At 50.4% G+C, this 21,918-nt stretch overlaps 1 protein-coding gene across 1 annotated transcript in view; it reads right to left on the bottom strand.

Annotated features, from left to right (window-relative positions):
- Window positions 1-9,868, bottom strand: part of SFRP1 (secreted frizzled related protein 1) — a 43,056-nt gene extending 33,188 nt beyond the window's left edge. Inside the window, exon 1 of the mRNA XM_034762024.1 lies at window positions 9,096-9,868. Within this exon, the coding sequence (XP_034617915.1) occupies window positions 9,096-9,639 (544 nt within the window). The 5' untranslated portion in view covers window positions 9,640-9,868. The remainder of the gene's footprint in view (window positions 1-9,095) is intronic.
- Between the last annotated feature and the right edge of the window lie 12,050 nt (window positions 9,869-21,918).

Consider the following 21,918-nt stretch of genomic DNA (forward strand, 5'->3'; position numbering starts at 1 on the left):
TTCAATAAGCAGTCAAGGAAGATGTCCATCCAGCCTCCAAACATTAATGAACTGGATGAAATGGACGGAGGAAGCCACAGGGCCTCACCAGGGCATTCTCCTCCAAGTGCTTGGACTGAGAGCCAGGAGGCTGTAGCCGCATGTCCCGAGAACAGCACAGAGCTGGGAGGTTAGTCGCACAGCTATTTGCATGCACCACACTAGGGAGAAAAGGTGGGGTTTCCCCACGTATTACCACACTAGGGAGAAAAGGTGGGGTTTCCCCACGTATTACCACACTAGGGAGAAAAGGTGGGGTTTCCCCACGTATTAGCTCACACCTGGAAACAGCCATGTGGCCGGGGCAATCTGTCATTTGCACACCTGTTAATGGGCTGAGGTAAACACTGAGGGGAGCTGAAGTGTTAAGCCAGTTAGCCCATGTGAAAACCACAATTGCCTTCTCCACACCAGGATTTTACCACGTGTTAACCCCCATGTCACTGGAGCCCCAGAGACTCCCCGTTGTGCTGGGTGCTGCACAGACCCACAGTAAGAGAGGGAGGGAGGCAGAGCAGGGAAGTGACTCGACCACGGTCACAGAGCAGGGCAGGGTAGATGTGAGAACAGAGCCCAGGCTCCTGAATCCCAGCCCAGCGCCCTGCGCTCTGGACTCCCCGATCCCCTCGCTCAGTGTCTGTAACTCGATCATTCAGTGTGACTTTTCACTGCGTTCCTCCTGTTAGCAGACTCAACACCAAAAGGCTGGCTGTAAAAGATGTTTGCAGCAGGGCTAGACTCGCTGCAGGGTTTATGGCAGCAGAATTACCTGGTGGCAGGAATTACCCCAGAGCCCCAGTGCATGGCAGCAGAGCAAGGTGCCCCCTACACCAAGGGCCCAGAGCCAGCAGAAAAGTCCTGAAAGTAACTGACCCTTTGGCCAATCTCCTGACTCAGCACATCCCCTGTGCAGCCTCTACCAAGACAGCTCACTGTACTTTAAAGCTGCCCTCCCTTGCTGAAGCCCACCTGGAAGCCGGAGGGTGCCAACACCTGTTGATGGGTGGGGGTGAATCAAGCCAATTTCTGCTTGTTTCAGTTGAGAATGTGCTTGGCAGATAAGAATAAATCTCCAGATGGCTTCACAGAAAGTCCTAGCCAGCATCAGACCCAGACGGAGACTGCAGCCAGCAAAGTGCAGCAAAGTGCTGGCTGAGAGGGAATTTGGTTCCAAGCATGTGCAGTGACAGCAGAGTCCTTCCCTGTTCCCACAGAATAACTGACCTGTGAGCAGAGGTTTCATCTACACTGGGGCTGCCAGTGGAACTTCTACTCTCCTGTCTGTCCACCAGCTTTCCTTGGGTCTGGTCCCACTGCACTTTAATCCATTGTTGGGCCAGCCTCCACATCCCCTGGAACATGCATGCAGGCTGGTATTTGGGGTGCAGGGTGAGTTCAGAACCAGCCTCCCACCAGCTGGTGCACTCTGCTTTGTACCTTGAGGGAGGTGCAATCCGTGGAGTGGAACGTACAAGCCCCCTCTCACTTCCACCAGCTGCAGAACAGTTTCTAGTCTGACTTTACCCAAAGAAAGCAGTAGTGGCTCGAACACTAGCCTAGGCCTCAGGAGACATGGGTTCTCTTCCCAGCTCTGCCAGTGATCTGGGCAAGTCATTTCCCATCTCAGTTTCCCCATCTGTAAAATGGGGTTAATGATCCTGACTTCCTTTGTAAAGTGCTTTGAAGCCTACTGATACGAGTGAGGCACAAACAATAGCAGCAGTGTCCTCAGACCATTACTAAACTTCTTGCTGGTTCAAGAGCAAATGCAGAGTGCTTTCCACTCGGTCAGGAGCTCCAGGAGTTACTTCACAGCATACCCACAAGAGAGGGGAACTGCTGAGGACCATGACACCAAAGCTGAACATGGGAAAGCCCAAAGAGCAGCTGTTGCTCTCTGTGGCTTGAAGGGCTGGTGCTGTCAGGCTTAGAGGATTAGATTTTTATCAGTAAGTGTCAATAAACACTGATTTCACCGAACACAAACAAACTGACCACAAACATTTCCATCCATAATAACAGAAATTCACAGCTAGGCACAGTGATGAAAATGCTGCACGAGAACTTGTTAGCGTTTGATTTAAGGCTATTTACATGTGATGTTGACAGCTTGTGTTTTAATGGTTATAAAGCTTTAACTTTATGAGTCTCGACATCTGCTGTCATTAAATAATTGTCTGACCCCCCCATAATTTCCCACAACTGTGAAAATTTAAATAAAAACAAATCAGAAAAAAAAATGCTTAAAACCCATAATTTTGCACAACTGTGAACATTTAAATGATAAAAATTGAAAAAACAAATCCTTAAAAATAAACATTGACGTTATCTGTCAATATTATAAAAAACAGTGAATTCTGCCCAGCCTATTTGTGAGCTAATTGCTGATAATATCTGCCCCCGGGGATTGTCACATAGTTTCACACAAGCCATGTGGTTCTTCCTGGGAAAAGGCTGCCATCTAAAGGCAGAGCAGCGTCCAGCATGCCTCGTGGAAGTTGAAGTCTTTCTGCCACATTCCTTTCAACATCCCACCTGAGAAGTAATCAGCAGCTCTGCATAAGCTTCCCTGCCTGGCAGGACGCAGAGCAGGGACTGTGCGATCCCCACGCTGGAAGGTGTGACGGAGAGCAGCCAAACCAAGCTTAAACACACACGTACACTCAGCCCCACCTCCACCAGCACTAAGACCAAGCGCCTCAGTGGTGTTTCCTAATGATAGCTGCGCTTTCTCCTCTCTCTCGCCCACTGTTAACGGCCACATCTCCTTGTGCTGTGCACGTACAGCCCCTATTCTGGGGAGAAGGCCGTCACATCCCATCTCCAGCCATCCTGCTGGAGTTCACCCTGCCTGCATGTCAGGCCCCTGGTGAGGTGCAGGCCAAGGCACAGGATGTGCTATCCTATGGTTACCATTGCAACCCACAGAGAAAGGCACATGGACGCTGGCTATGTACTCATCTCCTCATCACAGAGCGTGAGCCTGGCTAGGTCACCGTCCCGCCCTGTGCCGCCAGCTCCCCCCGGGGTTAGTAACATTTACCTGCCTGAAAGGATGGCTTGAGGATTTACATACGAGTGTTTGCACAGCACCTGGAGCTCTCCAGCTGGAAGGGGGGGGAAGGGCTTGGCCTTTCAGAGCCCCGGCACCTCTGGGCCTGGCGATTCATCGCCCCGGCACCTCTGGGCCTGGCAGTTCATTGCCCCGGCACCTCTGGGCCTGGCGGTTCAGAGCCCCGGCACCTCTGGGCCTGGCGGTTCAGAGCCCCGGCACCTCTGGGCTTGCCATGTAAGTTATGTATGTAAAAAAATTGCTTGAGCCCCCGCCCCTCTTTCATTACAAATTAAGTCCTGTGTACTGGCAATACATATTCAGAAGCTGGCACTTGTCTGGCTCCCAGGAATGGCTTGTATGGACACTGGGGGGCAGGGTAACCCCACAATGCCTGCGGGACTCGGGTGAAACAAGTTACTTGTTATCTGGGCCCAGCAGGATTCCCAGGCGTTGTGTCTCTTAGCCCCATGATGCCCTGGGGGAGGGAGCATGTCCCTTAAGGACAAAGGGGACTCTTCAGACTCCGAAACGCCTTGCTGGGCGCTTGTGAGAGCTGTCTGACTTTGAACAGTCACTAGTCCCCAGACTACTCAGAATAGGTTTAGTGACCAGACCGAGTCTTTCCCTGCAGCCCATGGTTCAGCTCCACTGCCCCTGCACTGGGCCCAGGAGAGACCCAGAACAAACTGGGGAGCACCACAACACTCGGCTCTGACGTGGGTCAACGCCCAGCAGCACTGAGGCCCCGTCTGCACTCCCAAGTTACGTCAGCCTCACTTACGTCGGCATACGGCTCCCGCAGTTATTAAATCCCTGGGGTGTGCACACTTGCTCCAGGTGTCGGCAGTGCACGTACTCCTCATGTAGCAATTGTACTGTCAGTGTGGGGCATTGTGGGATGGCCCAGAAAGCCAGTAACAGTCGCCGTAAGCAACACAGTGTCTACACTGACACTGCGTCGACCTAACTACATCGACCGTGACTCTCCGCCACTCGGGGAGGTGGGGTTACCAAATTGGCTAGAGAGGCACACATCGGCTGGAGCCAAATTTAAGTGAAGACACTTCCACAGCTAGGTCGATGCAAGACAACTTACGTCGACCTAATCCTGTAGTCCAGACCTGGCCTAAACTAACGCTCTGGGGCTGCAAAGAAATTGATACTGGCCTGGGTTCCCAGGCTACACAGTGAGCTCAGACCACCGGAGGCCTGGACAAAGCCTTGCTTGAGCATCTTCTAGCTGGTGTGAGCTGTGACTGGGCCAACACGCTGTTTTCTGCATTTGACAGCAGTTCTGTACACAACCTCAGTCTGTTCCCAGCCTGGTTTTCCCCTGCTGCCCGTTTCCTACCGCTCAACTTTCAAGCAGCCGTACTCCAGGGGCAGGAAGAGGAATGTGTAATGCAATATTAATCTGTGACTCCCCTGATGCATCCTGTAGGCCTGCAGGCTTTACCGCCTCCTACTTAAGGAGAAAGGAATTCAGCAGGTCAGCTCTTTGAGAGGCTGAACCAAATTCCAGTGCCAAGGTGTTAATGGGGGAAAATACTGAAAGGGTTCGTTCGTTTTTATTAATATGGGAGGGGGAGCAGTGCTGGGCTCTGTCCTTATTTAAGTCAACAGGAAACAAGCCCCAGCACCTGAAATGTAAGGGGGCTCCAGTTCAGTTTGGATTTTTCTTTTTATTAAAGAAACAAACAAACAAACAAAAAACTACCCCCAGGAGCAGAGAAGCCCAACAGCCCCAGCGGTTTAGCAGCAGAAAAGCCCAGGCTGAACTGCTACACTGCAACTCACTCACCTCGTTGGTCCGTTATCAGCCCATAGCTGGGAGGCTGGGGGCTTTCTGAGGGAGCTCTGCAACTCGCTCTGCAATGGTTATTTGCAGGAGTGTGAGGTGCTGGGACCTGCAGAGGCTCAGCACCTGCATGTATTGATCTTCAGTCCAAGGTCCAACTCTTTGCTAGGCGGTTGGGTAGGAGACGTTGGCTGGGAAGGGGTCCCAGAGTTGCTGTAGATTAGGGAGGTGGTTGGGATTAACATGCACATTCACTCTGCCTGTTAGCTGTTTGTTTCTAATAGAAGGGGGCAAACAAATCTTAGTAAATAATGCATCTGGGAAACTGAGCCCTCTTCTCTGTTTGTCAGTTATGCACAAAGAGACTGTGGTCCAGCCTCCACTGCTGTAAATCGCTCCACTGACGTCACTGCAGCTACATCAAGTGATACCAGCTGAGGATCAAGCCCTATGATTGTTGCAAAATGTTTTCTATTTGAAACTATGTGCCTGATGCAGAAATATCCTGCAGATGGTCACACAGCAGTCGCTATTTGTTATCCCTGGTGGGTGACTGGTCAGCTATTGTATTTTTTTCTCCAAATGGACAACTGAAACCTTACCAGCAGGAGCCAGAAAAGTGAAAGGGATTTCAAGATGGCTGCAGGAACTTTCCCAGCATGTGCCTTCACGTGAACACACTTTTGCACGAGAATCCAAAGACTCTTGCTTTCTGGAAATGTTCTTGCAAACAAACAAAATCACTTGTGTGAATATTCACGGCAAACAAGAGTGTGAATGCCATTTAACAGAGGTGTGGGTGTAGCTGAGGACTTCGGTACTTTCTTTCCACAACTTGCCCAAGCCTAGTTACTAATTTGTGCTTTTAAGTGAACTGTCAATGGATCCTGAAGCTTTTGTGATGGGCTTGTTTCTCAAGTGCTGATAGAACAGGGTCATGTCTACACTATTGGCACTACAGTGACACTGCTATGGTGCTGTGGGTTCCTATACTGATGGAAGGGGTCTTTCCATCGCTGGAGGCAATCTACCTCTTCAAGAGGCAGTAGCTAGGTCAACAGAAGAATTCTTCCATCAACCTACCCGCTTCTAGGTCGACCTACCCTGAGCACTCAGGATTGCGAATGTTTTTCACTCTCCTGAGCACTGTAGCTATGTTGATGTAACTTTTAAGTGCAGACCAAACCTAGGTCCTTTCTGCAACCCACAGAAAAGGATTCACAAAATGCTTGAAACCGGAGTTGACGTCATTTATTGTAACACAGTCACTTTAATGATTACCGTGAATGGCATAATGATATTTATATTGTGTTGGCGAGCATGTTAGAAATGCTTAGAGAGGGACAGTTCTCAACAGCACTGCCCAGGGGAGGGCGCTGAGTTTTAAATCCAGTGTTTATCTAAAACAATAGTTGGACGTTTCTAAAGCTATGTCTACACCTAGAACTTTTCTTGGAAAAGCATTTGTCAGTGAAAAAAAATCACCACCTCCCCCGACTGACATAAGTTACACCAACAGAAGCAGCAGCATAGAGAAGCTCTCCTGCCAACACAGCTACCGCCGCTCATTTGGGATGGTTTAATTATGCCGACTGGAGAGCTCTCTCCCACCAGCATAAAGCAGGTACACAGGAGACCTTACAATGGTGCAGCTGCAGCAGTACAGCTGAGCCTAACTATATGGGAAAGCTGAGCAGAATCGGTTTGTTCGGAAAGATCTTCTTTCCGAGCCCCTGAAAACAGCACTGATTTTAAAAGAAGAAGTCGGGAAGTGCTGAGTCTGGGCTGACCCAGAGCGGTGGGAATCTGTAATGATGGGTGTTACCGCGAAAGCACATGGGGACAGCACTGCCCTGGGAATTCCAAGAGGCACAGAACAAGTTCTCCTATGTTCTCAGAAGACGAGAGTGCAGCTCTGCTGAGTTGCTGTAGCCTTTCAAGACAGTGATTTCACAGCCTTCCTTCAAAGTAAAACACTTTTCCAAGAGATAAAGTTGGGACAAAACCCAGCAAAAGCCTGAAAATTGGAGATTGTGCTCCACAAATCCCTGCTGTTCCCCCATGTCCTGCCCCTCAGATGGGACTCTCAGTGTACCTGGGAACTCACTTGGGCTGCCCAGCTTGCCTCGACTGTGGGTGGAGTGGTGGGTTCCCTATGGGGATGTGATAACAGACTAAGCTTCTCTCCTCCCCCACCCCCTCATTTACTGGCCATAACTGGACCTTACAGTGCGTATCATACCCCACATGCTGCTGTCCAGACAGATTGTGTTGGCCCCGCTGCACCAGGTGACCCCTGAGAGATGGCGTCTCCCCCAACACTCCTTGTCACACATTGTCACTTGGTCAGATTAGTAACCCAAACACGGCGTCACTCTGCCCTTTTCCACCTAGTGTTAAACTGAGGGCTCAGATGCTCTAATTCACAGCAGCAGGGGCTATCCAGCTCCCCGTTTTCCAAGGAGCCACCCTCCCTCCTGCCAAGGAAGGTTCAGGAGATGGGAAATGCTGCGGAAGCCCCTGATGCACTGGGCCGGGGATGGAGAAACGGGTCTGTCCCATCCCTGCTGAACGAAAGCACCAGAACTCTTACTCTCTGCCCAAACTGAGCAGCCCCCATGTTGGCAGGGGCTGGGATCCTAGCTGTGAATGGACAGAGAGAAAGTACCTTCCACCCCCCTGCTCCCCACTCTATTCAGCACTAAGAGTTAACCGAGCTGTGCCTCTCTCTCTGCAAGTGCTCTGTGCTCTAATTTTTACAGACACTCTGAGGATGTTACTCCTTGATTCCAGACTGCGTTCATTTCCTGCCCTAGAGAGTGGAAATTAAATGATAATTGGAGGATTCTAGGCAGTACAGTTTCTGGTGTGGAAAGTAGCATAATATTATATAACCCGCAGTGAGAGGAGAAACCCAGGCTGGCTGGGCAAGGGCTCTCCCTCAGCACTGAGCAGAACATAAAGTACTTTGTTTGCCAAAGGTAACTGCATTTGAGCAGCTATAGCGAATGGCAAATTTATCTTCAGATGAACCCCGGACACACAGGGAATAAATCACTGGAATTATTCCCCTGGCTGCTGCGAACTCCCTCCAAAAGCAGCTCAGGAAAACCAAGTAAGGCTGTCCCTTCCAATGAAGCTAGAGGCACCAGAAGAAGAGAGCCGCAACCCCTTTTTAAATACATTGTCTTCATTTTTTTATATTCTCTTTCCTGCCAACCTCTGAAATACTTTTAGGATCCAGAACTGGAGAGCTAAACACTAGGTCCTGTATTTGTTTTAAAAGTTTTAAGCAACATACCAAAGATTAGTGTAACTCAATCCACGCAAGCCCGTGTAATATCAAATAGACCTACTGTCCAATAGAATCAAACAAGCAGTTTGCCTCTGCTTTGTCCAAACACCTGGAAGTCTGTTTAACTTACAGTAAAATTCTTGATCAGAAATGTTGCCCTGTACAAAACTCCAGCCCCAGGTCCAGGTTTACAGCCCTCACCTGAAATGAACAGGATTTGTTTTTTTAAAATAGGTGTAACCTGCTGCACTGAGGCTGCTTTGTGGCATGACTGAAGCAAGCCCATCCAGCCTCAAACTTCAGCGCTGCTAGGAAAACAAGGTGTTCCTGACAGGTTTATTTTCACTGCTTCCCCAGGTTAGCACAGGTTAAGACGTATGGCCTGGGCTGTTACTATAAAATGATTCCACGAGACTTAGGAATGCAAGGAAAGGTCCCTTAGAACAGAGGCAGCAGCCATCCCTTTCACGTCACTGTCAATAGAGGTAGACGGGTCCCAGATCTCAATACTAGGCTCCAGCCTAAGAGAATCAGAACCACCAGGAAGGAGCCCAGCCCAGAGGAGAACGTTTACATGCTTAGAGGCTGATCCTGCTAGTGTCTACGATACTGAACTTCGGCAGAACGCTTGCTGCAGAGAGGGGACACTCAGAGAGAAGAGTTGCTCACAAAGTGGTAGCTGGGGCAAGTTCTAAAGGGAGAATGTCCCTTCGCATCCCCCCTCTGTGGCAGGAGGACGGGCTGCTACCCCGGAGCAGAGTTCAGGTAACTCTTGCTATCGCTTCTGGAGGGAGTTCTTCTTTGGACTGGAGCTGCATCTCTCTCAGGCCAGCCTCTGCTCTGCTAGGAAAGGTGGGAAACCAGGGGTTAGTAGGGCCAGGGCCAGGGCCAGCACCGGTGAGACTTACCTTGGGGCTTGGAAGCCTCTGTGGCATTGGGAGTGGTCATCGCAATGCAGACGTCGTCCTGGGGGAACTGGTCGCACTTGAGCATTTCTGGCCAGTAGAAGCCAAAGAACTGCATGACGGGCTCGCAGGAGTCACGCACGGCCTCGCAGAGCCAGCGGCAGGGATAGATGGGCCGGTCCAGGCACACGGGGGCAAACAGGGAGCAGAGGAAGACCTGGGTGCCAATGTGGCAGTTCTTGTTGAGCAAGGGCACCCAGCTGCTGGCCTGCTGCTTCACCTCGGCCATGGTCTCGTGGTCCAGCAGGTTGGGCAGGACCATCTTGTCATAGCCGACGCTGTGGCAGAGGCGCAGGTCCGCTGGGATGGCCACGCACTGCGGGGGTTTGGTGTAAAATCGCCCACTTTGGTAAGAGCCTATGTCGGACTGGAAACTCACATAGTCGTATTCATTTGCATTACTGCAAGCAAAGAGTCCAGCCGCCAAGGCCAGCAGAACCCCGGCTCCGCTCCAGCGGGGGCCTCCTGGACTCTGGACTCTGCCCATCCTTTAAGCTGAATGAAATCAAGTTCCAGGAGCTTTCTGCTTCCTTTCCCCTCCTGGGTTGGAGGTCTGCAAGGAAATCCTCCCGCCCGGTGCAAGGCAGAGGTCTGCCCTCCTTCACTTGCCTCTGAGTGACTGAGCGAAGGAAGCAGCCTCTCGCCTGGTGGCTGTGCCTGGAGCACCTACTCTGAAGGCAGCAGGACTGAGAATGGCCAGAGCTCTTGTTGGAGAGAGTTTCTGAGCCTCACACACCAGCCAATCAGCACTGAGCTGCCCCTAGTGCACTCATTTACGAGTGTCAGTCACAGACTCAATTAGCCAATCACCTCCCTAGCACGAGCTCATTTGGGTATAAGCTAGATACAGGTCAACTCCCCTTAAAACAAAACCCAAAGCTGCACAACAGAGTGAACTGCATCTTCCCTGCAGGAAGCAGCAAACTTCTCGGATGCCAGCTAATGGAGAGAGCTCATGTTTTACCTTCACAGTCGCACACTCTGACTCACAAATCAACCAAGTCTTAGTTCCCTGCAGCTCCAGGCAGGCGAACTACATGTCTGGGAGGCTTTCTGAGTGCCGTGAAACCTGCAGAGCACAAGCCCAGGAACTTTTTGCTCCTTACAGAGTCTGCTGTGCTGCCAAGTGCAGGAGTTCTCTTGTCAACGCTTTCTGAAAGGGTGAAGATATGGCAGTTCTGCAGTTAGCATTGTCCAGCGGCCCAGAGAACAGTCCACTTGTTCTCGCAGATTGAAACCAACACTCAGTTCCCTGCTGTCTTCCCCCAAATAATTACTACTGTATGGGACGCGGGGTGTTAGAGAGGCAAACATTAATAACACACGTTAGCTCATCAGAGCTGCTTGTATCAATCTGACAAGCCCGTCACTCAAACCCACATTTGAGTCCAATGTGTTACCTAAGTGAATAGCCCTGTCAGCAATTCTCTGGGGCTGTTCAGCTCCAGAGCACCCAGCCAGGATCGGTAAATGGTCCAACACCTTGCGGTGCAGGGCAGCTTTATTCCCCCATTCCTGATGGCTGATAATTCCTCATTCTGAGGAAGCTGATTCCTAGAAGGTTCCAAAAGGCTTCAGTCATGGAGGGGAAAGGGGAGATGCCTTCATGGGAGGCTCTATACCCGGTCCAGCTGGGTTCACATGCCCCCAGGCTTGGGCTTTGCAGAATAAACAATTCCAAGCAGTTGTCTGTTTTGCAGCGTTCCCTTTGTCCCCCAACAATGGCTGCATGTGCTGTCTCCTGGTTTCTGTGCAGGAGGGGTTAATTCAGCAGTAGTTTTAGATTTGCCAGCCACCTCTAGAGAAATCCAGGGTCAGAATCGGATGTGTTAATTTGTATGACTCCTTCTATTGACTCTGCCAAGCTGTGCTGCAGTGAGACAGAATCACTGAGGTTTTTTAAATCAATGGGAGTTAGGCATCTATGTACAAGAGGCGCCTAGTCTGCATCTTTAGGCACCTAAATACCTTTAAAAATCTGTCCCGAACTGTACAAGGCCTTGTGCCCTTTGCCATCAGAGAATCTAGGGTCTCTCCGAAACTCCCAGCTTTTCTGCAAACAGCATTTCCAAAGCTGCAAAATGTTTCTGGGAACCTGGTCTGGACTCTGCTTAGCAAAGAGTCTGCAAACCTTATTTCCCGATGGATGGAGTCCAAGGAAAACTATGGTATAGGCAGAAAAAGCCAGGTTGTTTCTTAAAGAGGTATTATCCATAATGAAATTCAGCTGGGGCTTGGTAGGGGCAGCTATGTGACAGCAGCGACTTTGTGGCTTCTCTGAACCTCAGCAGCACTCTTTCCTTTCCTCACAAAAAGGGACACAGTGGGGAAAAGTAATGTTGGTAGCCAGCAGCTTAACTCTTCTGCTGTCATGAAGGTCCCATCCCAGCAGCCTCAGGGGCTGTTCTTTGGAGTGTTCATTCTTAGGACGGTCAGAATACCTGCCCCGTTCAGAGTTTCCTGCACCTTCCCTACCAGTACCTGGTACTGGCCATTCCTGAAGAGTAGGCTGGACAGATCCCTGGGCTGGGGCATTGGGGCAGTCTGGGGGCCCCAGGTCACATAGGGTGATCAGACGTCCCAATAAAATCGGGACCGTCCCGATTTTGAGCTGTTTGTCCCAATATTTTGCGCCGGCTTTTTTTTGCTCTGGGCCGGCCGGCAGCACTTGGCTTTTTTTTTGCTCTCTCCCCCACTCCCGGTGTCCCGGTATTTTCTTCATCTCATCTGGTCACCCGGTCACATGAAAAGGCAGGTCAGCTCAGTTTGCTCCCGTTGTGTTTCTTTTTCTGGAGCTGGCTAAGCCTTCCACTCCAAACCCAACTGTGACTGTTGCTTAAAAATCACATGACTGAGAGGAGTTACCCCGAAGTGAAATGGAAAAGCCTCAGAAAGCCCCTGCACTGTCTGGATTCCTATCCCCACTGTGGGGACATTGACAGGAAATGCATCTCCTGCATATGGGTAAGATGGTGGTGGTGAGGAGGGAGAGGAAAGAAGTTTTAAGAACTAGCTGCCACCCCAACAGCACCCTTTGTCCAAGGCACCTGTGCCCACAGGATCCTTCCTGGATACCTATGTAGCTATGGCTGCAACCAGCTTCCTCCAGCCCCCAGAGCTGTTCCCACTTGTCAGACACAATACGGGGCACAGGGATCCACACTTCCATGACCTCATTGGACCTAGCAACAGAAACAGTGACAACCAAAGCTTCTGTTCGCCCAGAATGGGGCAGCAAAGGCTGCTGAGAGCATGGCACCCTGGTACACTGCTCCCAGGGCCAGATCCAAGGCTTCATTCCTAGCCTTGAAAGGCCTCTTCTGGAGATCACCTCTCTCTGTCCCCCTGGTGACTGTATCTTCCCACCACGGTTACATTAATCAGGAGACACGGACCCGTCAGCCCTCAGGGTGACACTTTAGAGCAGGGGTAGGCAACCTATGGCACGTGTGCCAAAGGCGGCACGCGATCTGATTTTCAGTGGCACTCACACTGCCCGGGTCCTGGCCACCAGTCCGGGGGGCTCTGTATTTTAATTTAATTTTAAATTAAGCTTCTTAAACATTTTAAAAACCATATTTACTTTACATACAACAATAGTTTAGTTATATATTATAGACTTGTAGAAAGAGACCTTCTAAAAACATTAAAATGTATTACTGGCACGCGAAACCTTAAATTAGAGTGAATAAATGAAGACTTGGCACACTACTACTGAAAGGTTGCCGACCCCTGCTTTAGAGACAGAGAGAGTCTGACTGGCTGCTGCTGCATGCCTATGGAACTCACTGCCACAAGGAATCAAGATGACCTTGAACCTTGGCTCTGTCAGAGGCCAGTGGTGGGGGAGTGCAGGGAAACAGGGTCTGTGAGGGGACAGAATTATTATTTGTGCAGCGCTGTGGCCCTTTATGAAAGTTCCTTGGGCAGGGCCCTATCTGATGATATAGGATGGTTGTGGTATGAACAAAGGGCAAGGTGCCAAGATGGCAGCAGAGTGCCATGGCTGATCCAAGTTGGAAAGGGAGAGAGATGGAGACACTTGGTATGGGGTGTGGGAAGCTGCCGTGCACATGGAGTAGCCTGGGTGGGGAAGGGAAGACAGATACCGAGTGTTTTACATACGCACTTTTTTACGTCTCAGTCACACAATTCACTGCAGGCCCTTCGCTCAGCTTTAAACTTACAAATGTCGGTCAGAGGACAAAGAGAACCCCTTGCTATCTCTCCTTTAAAGCAGGGAGCCTGGAGAGTGGGGCCATTTTTCAGATCACTTCAATAAGTGGAGCTGGATGTAAGAACAGGCATGTGTCCCCAGGAATCATCTCTCCCGTATCCGGCTGATCTCGTCCCCTAGACAGCCAGTGATAACAGGGGTTAAACACGTCTCTGTGGGAATTACACTTTCCTGGACTATTCTGTGGGGCTGGCAGCTCCTTTTGTTTCCCAAGGTCTTGTTGGTTTTGTGATAATCGTTAGGACTAAGATAGAGGCTGTATTGTTTAGGGGACAAAGGGGGAAGCATGTGTATCCTGGGTGCAGGCAGCCCAGCATTCCTGTCTTCACCCTTCTCCGGCCCCAGAGAGCTATTTTTCCAAGTGGTAACTAGCCCGGTGTCTCCGAGACACCATCACAACCATTCCCTGAGCGTCCCCCCAGGCAATAACGAGAACCCTGGGACCTGCTGTGGTGGGGTGGGTACAACAATGATACATGAACTGACATTGCTGGCCTGTGTTCGGAAATCACTGCCCCAGCTACTGTCACTGGGGGTGGCCCTGACTCCGAGTGCCGTCTGCCTGTGATTTACTCCTTCCTGTCTCCTGGACCACCTCAGGCCTGGGTGAGCCCTCACACTCGGTGCTCCAGCGGCACCCCCTCCCTGCCACGCCCACAGTGAAGCTGAGCACGGCCTAGAGATTCATGGGGCTTCATGGAAATGCCTCAGCCCACAAAAACGGAGCTGAAAACGTTTCTGAACTCCTCCAGCGGTGCCCGACCATCCCCTGGCACTGGGGGTAAACACCTCCTGCCCTAGAGCCCTGGCCACACAGGAGAGGCAAAGAGGGGTCCAGCTCTTTCATGCCCACATGGAGCTCCTTGCCCAGGGTGGGGCTGCAGCCCATGGATCCCCAGCGACACACTCCCCTAGCCCCCTTCGCTGCAGCATGGGAGGCGCAGATCATCCTGCAGAAGCACCTGGAGACCAAGCAGCTAAACTCAGTCCTGAACCCCCGCTTCCCTTGGGTCCAGAGTCCTGAATTCTGGCTGCCAGCTCCATCAGAGCCGAGAGCGAGGGAGAATCCTGCCCTGCACACAGACCATTTGATCGTGAGCCGCAGTAGGCAGGCACCAGAGCCTGATCTCCACCACTCCTGCCTTGCCTCGGCCCATGCCCACCCCCCACCAGCGCATTGCTTTTGTGCCCCACTTGCCCCGGGGAGCTGGATTTAATTATCTTTACTACATGCTATTTTTATGATGTATTCTTTTTTTTACAGCCGGAGCCCCAAAGAAGCCAGTGGGATACCGCCTGTTTCAAAGGGGCTTTGCATATGAAAAATAATATTGAGTGACAAGTGATTGGCATGCACTATAGACATTGGAACGCAGGGCACCACAAGGCGAGACGGCAAGTACAGCCACGCATTTGCCATGGAAAGAGGGCGCACCTGGGGCAGCCATCTGACCTGCAGTTGTCCCATTTCCTGTATGGAAAGGGTGCATTGCACCACGGGGCTCAATGCATATCTGAAAGATAGCAATGATGCCCCTTAGCGCTGAAGAGCTCGAGCTTGCAGCGTATGGCCTTGGTATACCGCACAAGAGGAGACCTACCGCTGGGAGCCCCTCGCTGCCAACAAAGGGGCAGACCGGGAGCCCCAACCCCTGGTTATAACCCAGAGGATCTGAGCGAGGAGGGAATTCAGCATCAGGGACACACTGATCTTCAGAATGAACGATGCCTCCTACGGGGCTTTGGGATGACTCATGACAAGAAAATTGCAGGCACAGCCACGTCAATATGTAGACCAGGCTTTCTACTGGCACGGAATAACCTGGCCTCCTCTGCTTCCCTTCAGCCTGTCTTTTGTCCTTCTTTCAAATAACCTTTGGGTTCCCAAAGGAGTGAGCTCAAAGCAGCGGATGGGAGCAGTGGCAGGGGCTAGTCACCTGGGGTATGTGAGTGCAGAAGGGCTTGGCTCTGTCAGGTTGCAGGAGTCCCCGAGGGTCACTCATCACGCGGACCCACTGAGGCACAGGATGGAATGTGTGCACATTTGCCTCTGCATCCAATATAGCCCAGATAGTAAGACATGCTAGGTAGCATCCTAAGCCATCTGCCCTTGCTCCATAGGAAGGAGGCAAGTGGTCCTTCTGTTTCCAAGGGGCAGGTTATTCCTTGCATGCATCCCCTATTGTACTATCAGGGCACCAGCAGCAGCTGGCAGGAGAAAGGTGAAGCCATGTGTTGTGTAAACACTACATGTAAGGTGTCCAGGACTTGCTGCTATGCTCACATCTGGATCTAACGAGAACGACTCCTTTAGAAGAGAAACAGCCAGAGAATCAGCAAATATCCTCCCCCAACTTGTGTGTGTCTGTTCGTCTCTGAGTGTCAGCAAAGCACTCAGAGCTCCTCAGAGAAAAGAGGCTCTGAATTCAGATTATTATTTTCAAACAGATGCCAATGAGACTCCACCGTGTGTTATGCTGGGAGCATGGTGCTGCAGTGAAAGCCAGCTGGGCACTGTCCATAAATCCCAGCACCCAGGAAGCACAGACCAGCTGCCCCAGGACATGGTATTTTGTAATGTTAGGCACCTTCGCTCTGCGCTGCCCGCGTACCCAGATGTCTGTGCTGGAGTTTCTGAAGGACTTTCCTCTACAATCGTACAAAGCTCCTGTTACTGCTGCTGCCTTTTGCTTAAACAGCTTGTGCCATTTAATACAGGAACTACACCTCGTTGGGAAGTAAATGCAAGAAGCTCTGCAGCCTGGAAGCGTGAAAGAGCCACTTTCACCTGAGGCCTAAGAGAAGAGAGAAGCCAGTTAGCACCACTAATGAAGTGGAGAATTCAGCAGTAAACAAGAGAAATCCTCACCACAATGTGCCACTGGCTGCAGGAAAGAGGCATAAAGCAAAGCAGTTGGATGGAGGGAGACCTTTCCTGCTGCTCGGGGCTAAGGAAATGGCAGTGAAGCACTGATCTATGTTGCAACGAACACTGGTTGCAAAATGGAATTTCTGTCCAGCAGGAAATCCCAACATTTCAAAATTTTGTTTTCATCCCAAATTCGGACAAAAAGTCAAAATCCTGAAGTATTTCAATTCACAAACATTGTTTCATTTTGATAGATTAATATTTCAACATTATCAAAACAAATGAAACAATACTGTCAAAAAACAAATCCCAATTCCTTCCAAGTGCTGCCTGCCAGAACTCAGCTTTTATAGGTTTCAGAGTAGCAGCCGTGTTAGTCTGTATCCGCAAAAAGAACAGGAGTACTTGTGGCACCTTAGAGACTAACAAATTTATTAGAGCATAAGCTTTAAGTGGGCAGTTTCAATCAGAGAGGCTATAAAAGCTGAAAGAAGAACAGGAGTACTTGTGGCACATTAGAGACTAACAAATTTATTAGAGCATAAGCTTTAAGTGGGCTGTAGTCCACGAAAGCTTATGCTCTAATAAATTTGTTATGCATCCGAAGAAGTGGGCTGTAGTCCACGAAAGCTTATGCTCTAATAAATTTGTTAGTCTCTAAGGTGCCACAAGTACTCCTGTTCTTCTTTCAGCTTTTATAGCCTCTCTGATTGAAACTGTCACTAGCTCATAGACAGATTTTATTTAAAGTAAATAGATCTGTACTCAGCAGCATGGATGACACTTTTTCTTGAAATCTAATGCAAAGTCCGTACAATCTTTGCACTCCATCATGTTTAATATCTGCATTTACAGGCATGATACCCCTCATCAGAATTCTGGAGTAAATCAGAAACCAAAACATGTTGTGTTTGTCCATCAAAGCGCTTTTTCGTTCTTTTCCCCAACTCTGGTCTAGACCCGCTAAATTGCTTAATACACAGTATGAGGCTCCATAAGTAACAGTTCTGCCCAAGAAGAACTGCTTTCCCTGGAACTCCTTCCAAGTTAGGCATTAGCTTCTCCTGCATGAAGCTTACCCAGCCATTGCAGTTCATAAATATGTAACCAGCTGTTTCTTAAATTACCGCATCATCTCTAATATCATCATGTAACTTTGTTTTACTGCCATTTATTGCTGGCTTGCCGACAGGAGAGTGATGTATCCTCACTGCATAATGAAATGTTTTGCAACATCCATAATTTCAACGATCTGCAGTCCTCAGCTTGTTTGTTCCTTGGAAAGCTCTGTCCAATTCGACATGTTTATTTCTGTTGGTCTGTGGTTCATCTGTTACCTTGTGCAGCTAAACCCGAGTTCTCGCTAAATGATCAAGGCCATCCATAGCTCAAAGCCTGTCACACCTGCTCCAAGGACAGAGGGCTGGCCTTTCAGGAGAGTCACGGCCAAAGCTGCCGTCAAATCAGCACAACAGCCCGGCCGAGGGAGTCAATAGGGGCCCATCTACATTCGAACTACAGCTCAATCTGAAAACCCGCATAAAACAGGAAACAATGTGGAAGGGACAGTAAATAACATCCACCTGGGTCTGTCCTCATCACTTCAGTTTTGGAGAAACCTTTATCTGTCCTGCCATCCCCAGTATCTACCTGTAGATCTATGTCCCATCCTGTGCCTACCACTGCAGCGTCTGGCCTACTGCTGGGATAAACTAGTGGCAAACTAGTCAAGTGAGCCAACCGGGGCTCTGAGAAGCGAGTAGCATGCGACATGCCAGCCCCACTGGGAATTCTCTCCAGCACTGCAGGCCACATTGTTCCCCCGGAGATGACCTGAGGCCCAGAGAAAGGGGGAAGAGTCTCTTGCCACTGTCCAGAGTGCAAATATGAAGCCTAGCTGGCTAGCTCTCACAACTGGCTTCCATGGACACACATTGAAAACCTGGGCATTTGCTGCACGGACTGCTGGGATTTGTAAAATCTGTTGTTAATTAATAAGGCAAATCCGGAATGCAAATGAGCCTGTAGAAATGAGGGGTCCCTGAAACACCCATGAAATCCTGAGCTCTTCCCACTGACATTTTCTATAGCATGGGCCCTCATGGCCAGTTTCCCCTCCACACTCCCCAGGCATGGGTTCTCTCCCCTGGTCCCAGGCTCAAGGGCCATATCATAGAATCATAGAATATCAGGGTTGGAAGGGACCTCAGGAGGTATCTAGTCCAACCCCCTGCTCAAAGCAGGACCAATTCCCAACTAAATCATCCCAGCCAGGGCTTTGTCAAGCCTGACCTTAAAATCCTCCAAGGAAGGAGATTCCACCACCTCCCTAGGTAGCCCATTCCAGTGCTTCACCACCCTCCTAGTGAAAAAGTTTTTCCTAATATCCAACCTAAACCTCCCGCACTGCAACTTGAGACCATTACTCTTTGTTCCGTCATCTGGTACCACTGAGAACAGTCTAGATCCATCCTCTTTGGAATCCCCCTTCAGGTAGTTGAAAGCAGCTATCAAATCCCTCCTCATTCTTCTCTTCTGCAGACTAAACAATCCTAGTTCCCTCAGCCTCTCCTCGTAAGTCATGTGCTCCAGCCCCCTAATAATTTTTGTTGCCCTCCGCTGGACTCTTTCCAATTTTTCCACATCCTTCTTGTAGTGTGGGGCCCAAAACTAGACAGTACTCCAGATGAGGCCTCACTAATGTCGAATAGAGGGGAATGATCACATCTCTCCATCTGCTGGCAATGCCCCTACTTATACAGCCCAAAATGCCATTAGCCTTCTTCTATCACTGTACTCAGCTGTGAGCCCTGCATCTCTGGTCCCCCGGCCCCTTGCGCCACCCCTCAGGCATGAGGCCTGCCTTGGCAGGTCCCCAAGCACAACATCCATCTCCATCCTGAGTGTCTGGGACTGCCCTGCATCCAGGGAATGCTGGTTCTAGAATTGGAGCCTTTCTCCCCGTCCTCGCTGAGTTGACCTGTCTCACACATTTTAGGCGATGGTTGCATTTGATGCCCGTGAGCTGGCAGGGGACATGCTGCGCAGGGCAGCCCTGGGTTTGCAGCTTTCCCCAGATGCCCCAACAGAAGACCAGCTTGAGTGGTATGAACAGATTAGCCACCACGCCCGGCAGCCCCAGGCTCTTTCAGAACAATAGCTGCTGACTGAGCTGGGTTTTGTCAAATGACTGGCCATAGCACATGAGCAGCAAAATGGAGGTGCCCCCAGATGGATTCAGGGCAGCAGCTGTGGCTATCTAATGAGCATGGTTGCTTCCCCAAATCACCCAGGGCCTGTTACTGCATTTCTTGGTTTGTGGGCGTGGAGGAGTCACGGCTTTGCCTGCACAGGCATTTCTCCCCAGCTTCCCACCAGGAGTTTGAAGTAAAATGCTAGAGCAGAGAAGGCCCAAATCCCTACCCTTCCCCCGTGAATTATATGAATTAGACCATGCCACTCCTCATGAAGATGCACAACTCCTACAACACAGCCATGCAACTGGGCCAGGCCATCTGCAATACCAGAGGGAATATTTGCTTTAGATTAGATACCCCATCCCCAAACTGATAGCCCCTGTATCTGGGCTGGACTGCTGGGCAGGATGTTAGCTCTGCCTTGTTTGTTTTTACTCAGCAGATGGCTCAAAGGTTTAAATCAGGTAGATACAATCAGGAATGTTCCCTGAGTCTGCACTACTTGGAAACCTGCTGGCAGAGGCTTTGCAGCCAGTCAGTGCCTACCGCAGGGTAAGATAATTATACCTACGGCTGGGTATCAAGGCGTAGAGTTATTCTATGAGCTGAAGCTATACCCCATCAATGTCTCCTGTTAATGGGAAACTAGCACCATTACATTATAGAGCTATCCACCATCGACATAGCCTTCACTGGCTGCAGCCGCTCATGGCTGCACCTTGCTGAAAACTCTATCTGCCCTTAATCCCAGAAGGGAATGGATGGCAAATATTTACAGGGGCTTATAAACATTTATTCTGTAATAGCTCTGTATTACCACGCATTCTTCTCCAGGAGCCTACGCTGTACCCGGGCCCAGGTGGGAGCTGCTGAGCAGGGCTGTCAGTTATATAAAGTCCTTATAAATAGCATGCAGCAAGCACTGGAGTTCAATAAAATAGCGAGCAGCTCAGCTGCTTGCGGGAAACACGCCACATGTCACGTCTTACCCAACAAAAGAAAAATGTGGCTCAGCAGCACAGGTGTCCAGGGGTTTCGGTGCGGGAGCAAACTCCTGCTCTGTTGCCACAGTAACCCAGGGGCAGTGTTGTGAGCCACTACGGAGACATAAATCACACGCCAGGCGTAACAGGATGGAGGCCTCAACCTGACTCACGACATTTAACAGCAACGGCGGCCACCGTAACTTAACCTGCAGGGGCCCTCAGCTGGCTCAGCTGAAGAACCTGAATATTGGAGCGTTCCAGCCCCACAATGTGGGGCTCTGCGTTTTGGAGAGGAACGGTCCTTCCTCATGCTTCTCACCTGCAGTCAGGGCTGGGCTAAAGAACTTTGGGGCCCTGTGCACTATGGTTCTTGGGACCCCCCTCCCCGCACCATCCCTGCCCTGGGGGGAGGCATTAGAGCACGAGCTCTCCCTGCCCTCACCCCACAGCACCTCCTGTCCCGTGGGGCTGGCCCAGCTTCCTGCTCCAGCCCGTTGGCTCTCACCTCAGTGTGCAGGCAATTCCCTGCCCTGGACAGGCCCCCGTCCCTCCGCCCCCTTTCCTGGCCCCAGGTTGGGTTTTTTTGTAGAGGTACTGGTGTTTTTGAGGGGTTTGGTGGTCAGGGGGCCCCCAGAGATTGGGGCCCTGTGCAAGTGCACCTAATGCACCCTGGGTAACCTGGGACTGCCTATGTAGCTCACCAGAACCCCACCCCCCACCCCAGGTGCTGTTCAACAAGAGTCAGGCCGGCTGGATCTGCTCCTTAGTGTGAAGCTGCACCTTATTTAATGCTCTGAGCATTTCTCACTGGTGTTGGAAATTTGCAAAATCAAGAGTAAGAAATGCCAAAAGGAACCCTGGTGGGATAGCTGCTTCCCTGGGTCACACGGACTCGATGAACTGAACAACAAATGGGCCACAGATTCTCTCAAACATCTGCATTGTGCACATAAATATGATGAAACGTTGCAGAGCATGCCAAATTTCTCTGCCTCATGAAAAAATATTGGGTTCCCCACTGTGGTTTTCTGGCCTTCTGAGCTTTCTTCTTTGAACCCTCCAGAATAAAATCTGAATATAAAAGGGTCTGATTTTGTTTCCTGCCTTCCTCTTCACTTGGTTCCTCTTAGCTTTCCCCACACACCGACCCTCCAGCTATGCTGAGTAACAGAACTAACTTGGCGCAGTTGTCCAGAATGGAAGATGGGAGACCAGCCATGGTATAGACCCCTCTAGATACCCCGTTGTCCTGTGCCAGCGTACTGCATGCTTGGCCCAGTGTGATATTATTCTCACTTGCAAGAATGAAGATTTCAGCCATGACATGAACAACATGTTCATTTCCCTTAGTTTCCTCATGCAAATTTGACTCATTCAGCATTGAGAAGGTCTTCCAGCTGCTTAGAGAGGGGTTTATTGTTTGTTTGGGTGCCAGATGTTTGTGTCTCCTCTTTAATGCTTTTCTGAACAATCCATC

Source organism: Trachemys scripta, chromosome 2 (genome assembly GCF_013100865.1).
Source record: "Trachemys scripta elegans isolate TJP31775 chromosome 2, CAS_Tse_1.0, whole genome shotgun sequence".
Classification (NCBI taxonomy): Eukaryota; Metazoa; Chordata; order Testudines; family Emydidae; genus Trachemys; species Trachemys scripta.